Source organism: Euphorbia lathyris, chromosome 2, assembly GCF_963576675.1.
Source record: "Euphorbia lathyris chromosome 2, ddEupLath1.1, whole genome shotgun sequence".
NCBI classification, from domain to species: domain Eukaryota; kingdom Viridiplantae; phylum Streptophyta; class Magnoliopsida; order Malpighiales; family Euphorbiaceae; genus Euphorbia; species Euphorbia lathyris.
In genome coordinates this window covers 129,105,297-129,119,777 of record NC_088911.1, presented here as the reverse complement: position 1 = coordinate 129,119,777, position 14,481 = coordinate 129,105,297, and the positions used below count along the sequence as shown (strand labels likewise).

At 36.2% G+C, this 14,481-nt stretch overlaps 1 protein-coding gene across 1 annotated transcript; it reads right to left on the bottom strand.

Moving 5' to 3' along the window:
- Window positions 1-5,959: 5,959 nt before the first annotated feature.
- LOC136217469 (probable pyridoxal 5'-phosphate synthase subunit PDX1) lies at window positions 5,960-6,425 on the bottom strand. The gene has a single exon (XM_066004071.1). It carries the CDS (start codon window positions 6,419-6,421, stop codon window positions 5,960-5,962), a length of 462 nt encoding a protein of 153 aa, XP_065860143.1. The 5' UTR covers window positions 6,422-6,425.
- Window positions 6,426-14,481: the final 8,056 nt, after the last annotated feature.

The following is a 14,481-nucleotide window of genomic DNA, read 5'->3' as shown; positions in this document are numbered from 1 at the left end:
ACTGTCTGTGCACCCAATTCCTCCTCGGATTCCAAAATTAATTGGCGTACGTTGGACCCCTCCACCGGCGGGCTGGTTAAAAGTGAATACTGACGGCTCTTCTCTTCGTCCAACAAACATGGCCGGAGCAGGAGGAATTTTCCGTTCTTCGCGGGGTTTTGCTCGCGGTTGCTTCGCGTTCCCAATACCCTCCGCCCCCACACTCATCGTGGAAATTCTTGCTGTGATCACCGCAGTGGACATTGCTTTGGAAAGAGGATGGCTAAAACTTTGGATCGAGTCCGATTCAACACACGTCGTTGAGTTAATCCGCAGCAGATCCAAGTCAGTTCCTTGGGAAATCAAGCAAAAATGGTTGAAATGCCTTCATCAGTGCTTCGGAATGGAAGTTAACGCCACTCATATTTTCAGGGAGGGGAACAGAGCTGCCGATGCCTTTGCCCGCTACGGAGTTCAAACTACCAATCTGTGCTGGTGGCCGGCCTCTCCAAACTTTTGTCATTCTTTTATTCTTGATGATATTTGCACTGCTTCATGTTTTCGCTTTATTTAATTTTCCTCTCCCTCTGTAAGACTCTTATTTTATTTATTCATTTGGGTTTTCGGGTCTTGGGGCCTGGGGTGCCAACCTGGCTGGGATGTCAGGCTCCTTGATCGGTTCGTCCCAACCTTTATTCAAAAAAAATGCTAAATAATTCTTCAATCCTTATTATATATGTCATATAAGTAATTTAAATAATTTTTTATAAAAATACACATGTTATTTTTTTTAAGCTTTCACTTTCTATATTTTTAAGCTCTTATGTTTTTATTTTTAAGCTCTTATGTTTTTTATTTTGGAAAATATTGAAAATTTAATTTAATATTTTATTTTTTTGTGGTTTACATTTATAATTTTTTTGTATGTATTAAATTATTTGCGTAAAAAGTCTTTTGTAATATGAATTGTTCTCTTACTTGGAAAGCCTATAATGAGAGAAATTTTAAAAGAGTCCAATACAAATTTTTCTATGGTATTTTAAAAGTTTTGTTCATCCTATCCATATACCAACATATGTATGAGGGGAGTTCCATTTATAAAAAAACACAATAGATAAATAATAGTCATTAGCCATATAAATAAGGATACATTTTTATTAGGGAAATTATAAAAATAAACGTTGTGGTTTGGATTATTTTTAAACATAAACTATGTAGTTTAAAAGTTAGCAAACAAGTACCTTGAGGTTGATTCCATTAGCAAACACAATCCAAATTGACTAACGGTGTTAAAAAATGTCAAAAGTCAAAGAGAAAAGATCTAATTTTGTCTTTATAAATTAATCAATTATTATCTAATTATCATAAACAAGCCCCAAAACAAAAATAAAAATTCAAACTCACCATCTCTCTTCTCTCTTTCTCTTCACTATCTCTCTAATTTAAAAAAAAATCAATCCTCATATGATCCTTCGATCTCTTCACCACCGTCACACAAACATAAAATAAAAAATGTTGGTACCTACACACACATTGTTTCGCATCGCTGATCATAGATCGATATAGGCTTTGTGTATGAGAAATTATAATTCCGCATGAAAAAACCTACTCGACCGGAAGAATATCAAATATGATGAAGTGGATCGAAAAAACATCCATGTGGAAGGAGTGAGGAGAGTGTAATCGTGAAGCTGGAAATAAGTAGATTTGTCAATGGTAGATTGACAGGGGAGTTGCACATGAGAAATGAGAAACCGTATTCAAAATCACCACCCGATCAGAAGAATAAATGAGATGGTGAACTAGAATAAGAAGAACAACCATGCATGGAAAAATCGAATGGAAAGAAGTTTGGAAGTGGCGAGACGAGTTGAATCACGAAATTGGAATGAGAGCGATCAAGACGAAAGATGGAAGAAGAGCGGCTAGGACAAAGTGTGTATTGTAATCGAGTTAGGGAATATGGAATATGAAATTACATAGCTGGCCCCATATGATGTGGCATAGCTTTGCTGAGAGTAGTCTATACCACTTGTTAAATCAGAGGGTATAAAACGAATTGAAAAAAAATTAGAAAAAAAACGCATTGTACATCCATATGAATGTTGTCTCATTTAATGAATGGGTCAAGGTGGATCACGGTGAGAAATACAATAAAAAAACAAAAAGTTTAATTAGAGAAAGACTATAAACCCTTTGACTAAAGACTAATGAAATAGCATTGAAGGGTGTTACTGGAAAAAAAGAAGTAAAGTTTTAATGTTGAAGTTCTTCCCTCATTTAAAGTATTACTATGATATGATATTGAATATTTACACTTTCAGAAATGTTACATGGTTCTGTTTAATTCCTTTATCGATAATCTCTTTAAAGATTTCAAGTTATTGTTGCCCGAGCCTGTACTTTACAGCAACAATAGCCATTGAGTATATGGAATGACAGAAAGATGTGAGATTCGCTTAAACACCTTGTCTGAGTAAACAAAACACTGCATTTGGCATACATGTCTATAAGCACGGTAGCAACAACATCATTCGACCCGTGGCCACCACAAATCACTGCCTCGTGTGCAACTTTCCCCGAAATCAGTTTTCCCAAGCTAGAACAAGCATTGATCACACTTGCTAACATATAATGATTAGTCCTTTTTGTAGTGAAACAACTGAATTCTCTAAAAACTTGAAGAGCTTCATTTCCTCTTACACTCTATGCATAAGTTGTGATAATTGAAGTCTAACTTCAAATCCATCGAATAAAAAACTCGTCTTGCTCCATCAACATCATTTCATTTAATGCATGGGTCAACGTGGATCATGGTGAGAAATATAATTTAAAAACATAAAGTCTAATTAGTGAAAGTCTATAGAACCTCTGATTAAAGGCTAATGAAATTATATTGGAGGGTGTTATTGAAAAAAAAAAGTAAAATTTTAAAATGTTGGAATCGTTCTATCATTTAAAGGGATAATTTGCAAAAATACCCTTAACGTTTACAGGTAGAAACAATTTTACCTCTAACGCATAAAATTGTGCAATTTTACCCATAATGTTGGCAGCCAAGTACAATTTTACCTTAACGTTGGCAAGTTCGGTCAATTTCAGAAATAATTCATCAAAAGGTCTTCTCGATCATAAATCGCGTGATCTACACTTCACATGTGAGTCATTTTATCACCAATTAATAATAGACCACAAACATATGATTAGACGTGAATTTTTTTTAAAATAACATATTGTATTTTTTTACGAGTTGGATAAAAAAAATTTAAAATATTTCGTCGGATTTTAAAATATTAATCTCTAATTCTATTATTAAATCACAAAAATTATATGTGTTTTGTAATGATGTTTGAAATCGACCCACGTTATTAATATTAGGAGTAAATTGCTTTTGATTGCCAATATTGGAGGTAAAATCGCACCATTTTAAACGTTAAAGATAAAATTACTCATGCCTATAAATATAATTTGTATTTTTGCACCTTCACTCTTCTTCAAATGATATGGTAGTAAGTTGAAGTTAGAATATTTACTATTTTTGATATAAAAAAAATCAAATATTTACTATGAGAGGGTTCCATTTACCAAAAGTTCACATAAATAATTGCCATTACCCATATGAATTAGGATCAACTTTTATTAATACTTTTAATATTTTGAATTTGTTATTTTTCTTTTTTACTTTTAAATGTAACAATGAACTTATATTTATTTAATAATATTTACTAACATTATATGGTTTGCATATCAAAAGCCTACATTATTTAATTAGTAAAGTAGACCACTAGATTTATCTCCTAATGTTTGAAATTGTACAATATTAACCCTAACATTACCAAAGAAGATAAATTTTTATCGGATCTTTCAACAAGTTTTTAGTAAACGAATGTATGTTCATGTATGTTTAGCATGTACAACTGTTTTAATAATATAATAATATTTTATGTAATTTTTTTGTTATTAACTTATATACGACATACTTAAATATTAATATGAGTTTTATATGAAATTATGGGATGTTGGGAGAAATATGTTTATAACTGTGTTAATCACTGGCGGTGTCAGGACCTAAAGGTCGGAGGGGCTAGACCGTCTACAAAAAAAGGGTTAAGGTGTAAAAATACACCTAATGTTTTGGGCTAGGAGCAACTTTACCTCTAACCTCTAAAATGGTGCAATTTAACCCCTAACATCTAAAATGGTGTAATTTTACCCCTAACGTTGGTAGCAAAGAGCAATTTTATCCTTAACGTTGACAATATTATAAAACACAAATATTTTTGTTCGTTATTCTGCATCAATTGCATATCAATTCATTCTAAAAAAAGATTTCATGTTTTTTTTATAATTTAATAATAGAATTGGAGATTAATATTTATAAATTCGGTGAATTTTTTGATTTTTTTTGTCCAATTGGTACAAAAGACAGTATATTTTATTATTATTATTTTTTTCATATCTCGTAATTTGTTACTGATAAAATGACATACACGTGAAGTGTAGATGACAAGATTCATGACCGAGAAGACAGTTTGATGAATTATTCTCAAATTGACCCATTTATAAACGTTAGGGATAAAATTGTTATTGGTTTACAACGTTAGGAGTAAAATTACACTATTTTAGAAATCTCTAAGAAACATATTAATAATTTTCAAATAAAATTGTAAATTAAAAATCACTCAAAAGAATCTCCAATTTAGTAATCCCTATTAAAAATCATAAATTTTACTTGGAAGTTAGAAGATGAGTGAGAATAAAAAAAATAATTGAGTGAGAGAAAATAAGAAAAGCTTAAGAAAATAAGGAGTAATATATGAATTTTTCCTATATGTTGGTTTTTCTTATTTTCCCGGATGGGAAAAAAGAAAGTGGCATCGTTTTGAGCTGTTTTTACTTAAAAAAAAATATAACAGACTGCCCTTTCCATTTAACACAGAAGAAGACCAGTTAGGTCTTCTTCTTTAGCCCTTCAGCCGCCATGGCTGGAGGGGCTCCAACCATGGCGGCGCCGCCGCGGAGCCAGGGAGAAAACCATATCCCTAGGGTTTTCCGGTAAGGCCGGAGGGTCGGCCGACCCTCCCCGCCCCCTCTGGCTCCGCCCCTGGCGTTAATAACTGAATAAATATTTTAGATATGATCGATATTCAGAAGGTTTGTTCTAATAGTTAAGGACGAGCTAAAATAACAGTAAACCACTTTATTACCTTTACCCGTTTATATATGTACTTCTTCCAAAATAATACGGACAAATTTAATTTTATTTATTTCTCAATTTTTATTGTTGTGTTTCTGTGCTAAATACACCAATTTTTCTTTAAGCTCTCACTTTATGTTTTTAGCTCTTATATTTTTATACTTTTACTTTATTAATCACTTAGTGTCAAAACTAATTGATTTATTTATGTATTTTTAAAAATGTCCGTGAATAAATAAACAAGATGTTTATTAATAGTTCGTTTATCATCCATTTATTATGTTCATAAACGAATTCACCTAATAACAAATGAAATAATATTAATTATAGATATTTATAAACTAACACAAAACTAAAATTTATTCATAAATGTTTTAATCGAATATGCTCGTGAGCTTTCGAGTCGAGGTTTGGACTGCTTAAGCTCGGCTCGTTTACGAATCGAGCCAGCAAATCGTGCTCACAAACAGCTCATTTACAAAGCAAGCTAGCCACCGAACCGCTTATAAGTAGCTCGACTCATTTACCATCCTACTCATAAATCATTACGAAATACTTTTTTTTTTCTAAGTGAATCATGATTCCGTCATTGATAATAAATATAAAATTATTTGGTTTGAAGATAATAACTATTTATTTACCTATAATTATATGGTTTGTATATCAAAATCCCAATATAAGTTTTGATATATATATATATATTTAATTTGTAAATTGGTTCATTTATATTACATCTTGTTCTTGGTGTGCCATGAATCTTTTGCCGGAAATCAACCTGGGTTTTCAAGTTGATGCTTCGAGATTCCTGCAACCACAAACGAAAGGAATTCGGAAATTGTGCTTGTTGATGTGGTTTACGTCGTCGGCCGGAGTCAGAACCTCGCTCTCATCAATATAGTCCACGCCGATGGCTTCCAGAATCTGAGCTTCCACGAAATGCCCAATCCGGGCTTTGGCCATCACCGGAATGGTGACGGCTTGTTTGATTTCCTTAATTAGCTGGGGATCGCTCATGCGAGCAACGCCTCCCTGAGAGCGGATGTCGGCGGGAACGCGCTCTAGAGCCATAACGGCGCAGGCCCCATCTTCTTCGGCGATGCGGGCTTGGTCGGCATTGGCAACGTCCATAATAACGCCGCCACGGAGCATTTGAGCGAGCCCAACCTTGACGGAGAATGGAGATTTCTTGGTTGGTTCATAGATGGCGCCGTTGCCGTAGACGGTTACAACTCCGGTATCTGCCATGAGAGAGAGATGAGAGAGAGAATGAAGGAGATGGCAGTAGAGAGTGCAGATTGCACAAGTGAATGGGTAGGGATTTTTTATATATTTTTGGACACATGTTTATGTTTGTCTTTACAATTCTAATTAAACGTTGTCTTTACCTCTAAACCCTAACAATGCAGCTGGAGATCATCTAGGACTGCAATGGATTTCTATAAGCCAACAACGCAGAAGCTTATTTCATCACAGGTTTGGGTGCGTCTTATGTTTAAATCAAACACTTTCAGATCGAGCAATTCCTGGGAGTGATTTCGGCCACCTTCACTATGATTGTTAAAAAAAAAGGTAAGATAGAGTTAAATAAGACATTAATAACGTCACAACTACAGTCATAAATAATTACCATAAACTGAAATGTTTTGATTTTGAATGTGCAACTTGCATTGGTCAAAAGCCACAGTTAAGACATTGATAACGTTACGATTACATGCATAAATAATTACCATAATTTGAAATGCTTTGATTTTAATTTTCATGCCTCCTAATGTGCGACTTGCATTGGGTCAAAACCCATAATTAAGATATTGATAACGTTACAATTACAGACATAAATAATTACCATAAATTGAAATGCTTTGATTTTGATTTTGATTTTGGTAAACAAGCTCATACCTCCTAATGCGCAACTTGCATTGGGTCAAAACCCACAATTAAGGCATTGATAACGTTACAATTACAGAAATAAATAATTACCATAAACTGAAATTCAAATCTTTGACTGAGTTTAAATTTATAGAATCTATATATACTCCTTGCCTGACAATACCTAGTTTTTTTATAACCATCTATTGATTTACCAATCAACTTTCCCCCTTTTGGTTCTCTGATCGCGAGTTCCCTTGGAGAATCAATCCTTAATAATTACCATAAACTGAAATTCAAATCTTTGACTGAGTTTAAATTTGTAGAATCTATATATACTCCTTGCCTGACAATGCCTAGTTTTTTTATAACCATCTATTGATTTACCAGTCAACCTTCCCCCTTTTGGTTCTCTGATCGCGAGTTCCCTTGGAGAATCAATCCTTAATTCACCATTTTGTGCTTGGTTTGGAGTGTTAGGGTTTAGAGAACATAGCGTTTGGGTTTTGGGGTTAGGCTTAAGTTTTTAAGGTTAAGTTTTTCTTGGGAGGTGTGGAAATGGACCCTGATAATCCCGAGCTTGAGGAAGGGGAGATTCCCCAGTATTATGAGGGTGACTGCTCCAACAACATTAATATGGACATTGATATTGCTCTCTCTTACATTGTAAGGGTTTCATTGAAAATGATGATGTTCAATTTATAATATGAATGAGGAAGTAAATATTATTATAATGATTTGTCAATTTAAATATGATATATGTAAATTCTGCTGAGTCTGTTTACTTTTAGTTGCTGTGTTTTATTCCTATTGTGTTGTGTTTTGGTTATTTTTGTCCGTAGCTGAAAGTTAGTTATGGAGAGAGAATGGATTGACACGTGTTGTGTGCAAGCCCAGGAAACGACTAGTTGTACCTCGAGCCTCTGCTGGGATTTTTATCAATGAAAATGCAAATTCAGTTTCTCCTCTCTTAAGTCCAGAAATTCTTCTTTCTTCCTTCTCTATTCTCACTTTCTCAGTTTTACCATATATCATCTGGTATCAGAGCATCGATCCTCACTTTCTCTTCCCGCCATATCCAACTTACCATGGCCGATGGTACGTGTGCCCAAGATCTGAAGAAACTCGAAGAAAATTTGAAGACTATGGTGAAAAACATGATGGCTGAGCACAGTAAGAAGCAGGAGCAAACCATTGAAGATCTAATCACCTGAACCCAAACCAACCTTCTTGAGGAATTCAAGAATCCAGCCAAAACCGACTCTGTTTTCACCGCCCATTCCTCTGTTAACCTTTCCTCTGAAAACACTAATGAATACCCCTACTAACTGCCCACTCGTTTCGCTAAGGTCGAATTCCCCAGATTCGAAGGGGTCGATCTCGATAGCTGGTTGTTCCGTTGTGAAAGATTTTTTCAAATCGATCAAACACCTACCCACACGAAAGTGAAATTAGCCTCATTACATCTTTCTGGCAGAGCTCTAGAATGGCACCAAACCTCCTTGAAGAATCGTGGTCAGATAGGGGAGCCACCATGGGAGGAGTATGCTGTGTTTATTAAGAACAGATTTGGAGAACGAGTCTATAAAGATCCCATGGCAGATCTTAAACGATTAATTCAAACCGGTACGTTAATGGAGTATATAGACGCATTTGATATCTGTTCCTATAAGGTTTCCTTATCGGATGAAAATATCCTTAGCTGTTTCATAAGCGGTTTAAAGGATGAAATTGGCTATCCCTTACTGATGCAAGGTCCAAAAACTCTGCAACAGGCATACACATTAGCTAGGATTCAAGATGCCTATCTTACAGCTCTTAAACCAGGGCGAACCCTTGTCAACAAACCCACACCCCAAACCATTGCCTATACCAACAATTATACAACTGGTCCTAGCTCACACACTGCCAAACCACCATTGTTACCTACTCCAAACATCCCAAAATTCTTACCTAGTAATACTTCTATTCCAGCCCAACCTTTTAAATATATCCCTCATCCCCAACCTAAAACCAAACGGTTATCTGAGGCGGAATTGGCTGACAAGAGGGCTAAAAACTTATGTTTCTGGTGTGATGAGAAGTTTTCTCCTGGCCATCAGTGCAAGAAGAAATATATGCACATGATTATGGTGCAGGAATGTCCGGAGGAGGAAGGAAATCCTAGCTGTCCAGATGAAGTAGAGGATCACACTGATATGCCTGTAATCTCCTTATGTGCAATGGGCAGTGCAGTAGAAATGGCTCCTCATACCATGAGATTGACTGGAGTTCACAAGAAGCAGATTCTACACATATTGGTAGATACATGTAGCACTTTCAATGTCTTAGATCTTACAATTGCAAAAGGGATGGGATGTGCCCTGACTTGTATACCACCTGTTAGCATCACTGTGGCTAATGGGCAAGTGATTAAATGTTGTTATATGTGTGAGAAGTTCGTCTAGGTTATGCAGGGACAACACTATGTGGCAGACTTTTTGGTTATGACCTTAGGTGGGTGTGAAATGGTTTTGGGAACTCAATGGTTGATTACATTAGGAGACATAGTCTGGAACTTCGATTCCCTATCAATGTCTTTCACCTTGGGGGGAACTAACCATACTTTACAGGGCATAACACAAACTTCAGTGAGATTTGTCTCTGAACAGAATGTTCTTAAGATGCTTAACCATGGTCATACAGCCTACCTAGCATAAATACAACCTTTAAATCCTCATGTTCCTGTTCCTAATGAAATACCTCCTGAACTTTTACCCTTACTGGAAGAATACTATTTCATCTTCAACAAAATCATCTCCTTGCCTCCACAAAGAGCCCATGACCATAGAATTCCATTGATTGATGAAGCCACACCAGTTAATATTCGACCTTATAAACATTCCTTTTTACAAAAAGATGCTATAGAAAAGATGGTGCAAGAACTCTTAGACAATGGTACTATACAGAACAGTGTAAGCACTTATTCTTCACCAGTGGTGTTAGTTAAAAAGAAGGATAACACTTGGAGAATGTGTATAGATTACATGGAACTCAATAGAAAAACCATAAAAGATAGGTTTCCCATACCTGTCATTGAGGAGTTATTCGATGAATTACACAGTGCAACTGTTTTCACTAAGTTGGATTTAACCACAGGCTATTATCATATTAGGATGCACCCTGCAGACATCCATAAAACAGCTTTTAGGACACACGAAGGACACTATGAGTTTGTCGTAATGCCGTTTGGCCTTACAAATGCACCATCCACTTTCCAGAGTTTGATGAATGAGGTCTTTAAACCCTATTTGAGGACGTTTGTATTAGTGTTCTTCGATGACATATTAGTGTATGTTGAAACACCTTTCCACAAGATTTTGATTTGATAAAATCATCCATGATTAAGAGACAATTAAATTTATGTGCTTTATTTTAATTGTACTAATCCGTTTGTTCAATGTTGAGTATAAATATAAATAAAAGATAAATATAAAAAGTAAAACAGGAAGAGGTCAGCATAGAAGCCTAAAGTATCAAGCTGAGTGGAATCAAACTTAGCATCAAAAGACAAAGACATACATGCCCACAACAATTGTCCCATGAAGCTGAGCTGACTAAACTTATACTCAGATTGGAAAATGCAAATAACAAGGTTTTACGAAGTAGAAGCTGAGTGATTCTTCAGGACAGCGTGAAAAAGTCGTTAGCTAAAAGACAATGATTACCGCCTCCCTGTACCAATAATTGAATCCTTGGAAATACGCAGAAGGCACATTCCGAGATGTATGGGTCAATGGATTATTGGTAAAGGACAACTGACACAAAAAGACAAGCCAGACGCAAGAGGACAAGCCTGACGTCTGAAGAAATGCAGAGGAAGGGAATGGTCGGAACAGTCTGAAGCTGACCAGAATCTGTCCCCTAAAAGAGCCGTTTTAACCTTAACGGCTACATCATTTCAAAATGATCCGATCCCAGATTTTCTCCTATATAAGGACAATCAAAATCCCTGGATCATTGCCGGATTACAAAAGAGAAAAATACAAGAGAGAAAAGATACAAAAGCACTTAGTTACAAAAATAGATCTTACACCCATCTTTCATTCTTTGTGTAAATGCTAGAGTGATTACTTGTAATCTTCTAAAGTGTTCTTTATCTGAAAAGGAACAAGTGTTTATCAATTGTAAAATTGAGAGTGCTGTGCTGAGTGTTTGGCTGTAAACATTCAGTGGTAGAGAAATCTAGGTGCTGGGTTGTAGCACTTAGTAGGAGTTGAGTAGACGAATAGAGGAAGGTACTCTTGCATATTCAACTTCCTTGTAATTGGTTTGTGCTCTACCTTTAAAGAGCTCAGTATTGGATTCTAAAAGCCCGGAGGACTCTGGGGATTGGACGTAGGCGGAGAGGCCGAACCAGGATAAGTGATACTGAGTAATCTCTAAACTCTCTCTTAATATATATATATGTGCATGTGTTGTATGTGAAATTTACTCAGCATATAAAATTGTTTAAAGTTGACTGTGAGTAATTTCAAGTGCTGAGTTAGAAGCTGACCTCCAAGAGTGTCAATATCTAACTTATAAATAAAACAGCTTTAGTCAATATCCGTCCAAAGCTGTCTTATAGCATATCTGGCCAAGCTGACCAAAAGCTGAGCTGACCAACTTGCAAAATAACTAAGTCAGCATATAATTAAACAAAAAAAGTTATATTAGTTCCTAACCCCCCCCCCTTGGAACTAATCACACGGGACCAACAAGTGGTATCAGAGCCTAAGCTCTCTACTCAAAGATATAACTATCTTGAGCGGATCCTATAAATGGGTGAGAACAGCACTCGTTTCCTTTCAGGGAACCAAACAACACAGATACTCCCTGAAGGATTATCAATCACTAGGCCTCCCCTATTCTTTGGATCTAATTATACATTCTGGAAGAATAGGATGAAAAACTTTATTCAAGCCACAAACATGAGTGCATGGCTTGCAATTGTTCAAGGTCCACATGTGCCATATAAAACTGTTGACAATGAAAAAATTGTTAAGAGCGAAGCTGAGTGGACAGAGGATGACCTCAGAAAATTACAAAATAATGCCTCGGCTATAAATATGCTTCACTGTGCTTTAGATGCTGTAGAATACAATAAGATTTCAGGTTGTGAGTCAGCACAGGAGATTTGGAAAAAGCTTGAAGTGACCTATGAAGGCACCAGTAAGGTTAAGGAGTCCAAAGTCAATCAGCATATGAGACTCTACGAGCTGTTTGAGATGAACAAAAATGAAGATATCTCATAAATGAACTCAAGATTCACCAACATCATAAATGAACTCAAAAGACTTGGAAAGAACTTCACTGAAGAGGAACAAGTGAAGAAAATCTTGAGAAGTCTACCTAAGAGCTGGCAAGCAAAGAAAACAGCTGTAGAAGAAGCTCAGGACTTGACTACCTACAAATATGATGAGCTGATCGGATCCTTGCTGACCCATGAGATCTCTATGAAGAACTTTGAAGCTAAAGAAAAGTCCGATGATAAGAAACAGAAATCACTAGTGATGAAAGCTGATTCCATAGAAGCTGAGTCAACTGATGATGAGGAAATGGCTATGTTCACTAGAAAGATGAAAAAACTGTTCAGAAGAAGTGACAGAAACAACAAAAGGCCATATAAGAAAGGTGATAGGTACAAAGCTGAGTCCAGTGACAAATATAAGAAGGACAGCTCCAAGTCCGTCACATGTTTTGAGTGCCACCAAACTGGGCACATCAAGTCAAGCTGCCCAAACCTAAAAAGAGATAAAAAAAAAGGGAAACAAGAAGGCAATGGTAGCAACATGGAGTGACAGTGACGAGTCAATATCATCCGAAACTGAGCAAAATGAAACTGCCAATATATGCTTCATGGCAGATGATGGAGCTGACCAATCTCAATCTAAGCAAGCTGACCTCTCTGATGAAACTGACCAGGAGGAACACAACAATGAGGTAACATCCCTACTCTTGCTTAGAAATGAAATGGTAAATGCCTTGAGTGATTTATATGCACTAACTAAAAAGTGTAACAAGAAAATCAAATCACTTAGCAGGCGGTGTGACGAGATTGAAGAGGTCAAGCTAGGTGACCTCCGATATCTTCTCCAGGACAACTCAGATTTACATACCAACATGCAAATAATGCATAAGCTTGTCACGGAGGTTCAATCTGAGTCAAAGAAACTTAGAAAGGATGTTACAATCTTACAGAGTCAAATAAAAGGCTCAAACAGGAATAAACCCCATGCTGAGTACATAAGTACTAGCCAGCATAAGCAGTTCACTCAATGTGAATGTTGTGGAAAAAGGGGGCACACGAAAGAAGTGTGTTGGCATAACAAGCGAGTTGTCCAATGTGACTTCTGCGGAAGAAAAGGACATTCCATAAAGATATGCTGGCATGCTCAGCACAACAATGCTGACCGCAATCAGTATAACCCTCAAAGGGTAAAATTTTGTGACTTCTGTGGTAAGCCAGGCCACACTATAAAAGTATGTCGTCACAAATTAAAGTATGATTTTGTACCTGTTTACACTAATAAGAAAGGACCCAAAAAGAATTGGGTACCTAAAAATGAATAGTTTCAAATGCAGGTTAGCTTGACATGCGTAGAAAAGTCAAAGTTGTGGTATATAGACAGCGCATGCTCAAGGCACATGACAGGTGATGAAACACAATTTCATCACACTAGAGCTTAAACGAGGAGGAAGTGTAAGCTTCGGAGACAATAAGAAGGGTAAGATAGTCGGCTCAGGTACTATCAGAGGTAACCCAACTATTGAGTCAGTCTCCCTAGTTAAAGGTCTCAAATACAATCTACTAAGCGTAGCTCAGCTTTGCATGAGCGGCAGAAAAGTTGTATTCGATGATACTAAGTGTCAAATACTCGAGGGGAACACAAATGAATTGATTTTAACCGCCCCTCGTGTAGATAATGTATACATGCTAAATTTAGAAAAACAGTTTTCCAAAAACATATGCTTAGTGTCTAAAGAGGATAACTCCTGGCTATGGTATAGAAGACTTGGGCATGTCAGCATGGACCTTCTTGCCAAACTAGCTAGAAAGCAATTAGTTGAGGGATTACCCAAATTGAAATTTGAGAAAGACCAATTATGTAAAGCTTGTCAGCAAGGGAAATAAACCAAAAAGTCATTTCAAAGTAAAAATATTGTCTCAACCAAGAGACCATTGGAATTACTACACTTGGATCTTTTCGGACCTATCCAGCCACTCAGCTTGGGAGGTAAGAAATTTTCCTTGGTCATTGTAGATGATTTCTCTCGGTACACTTGGATCATCTTGATGAGTAGCAAGGATGAAACTTTTGAGATGTTCACTGCACTTATTAGAAAGCTTGAAATTGACAAAGACCTAAAAGTAGCTCATATTAGAAGCGACAATGGTGGAGAATTCAAAAACCAAC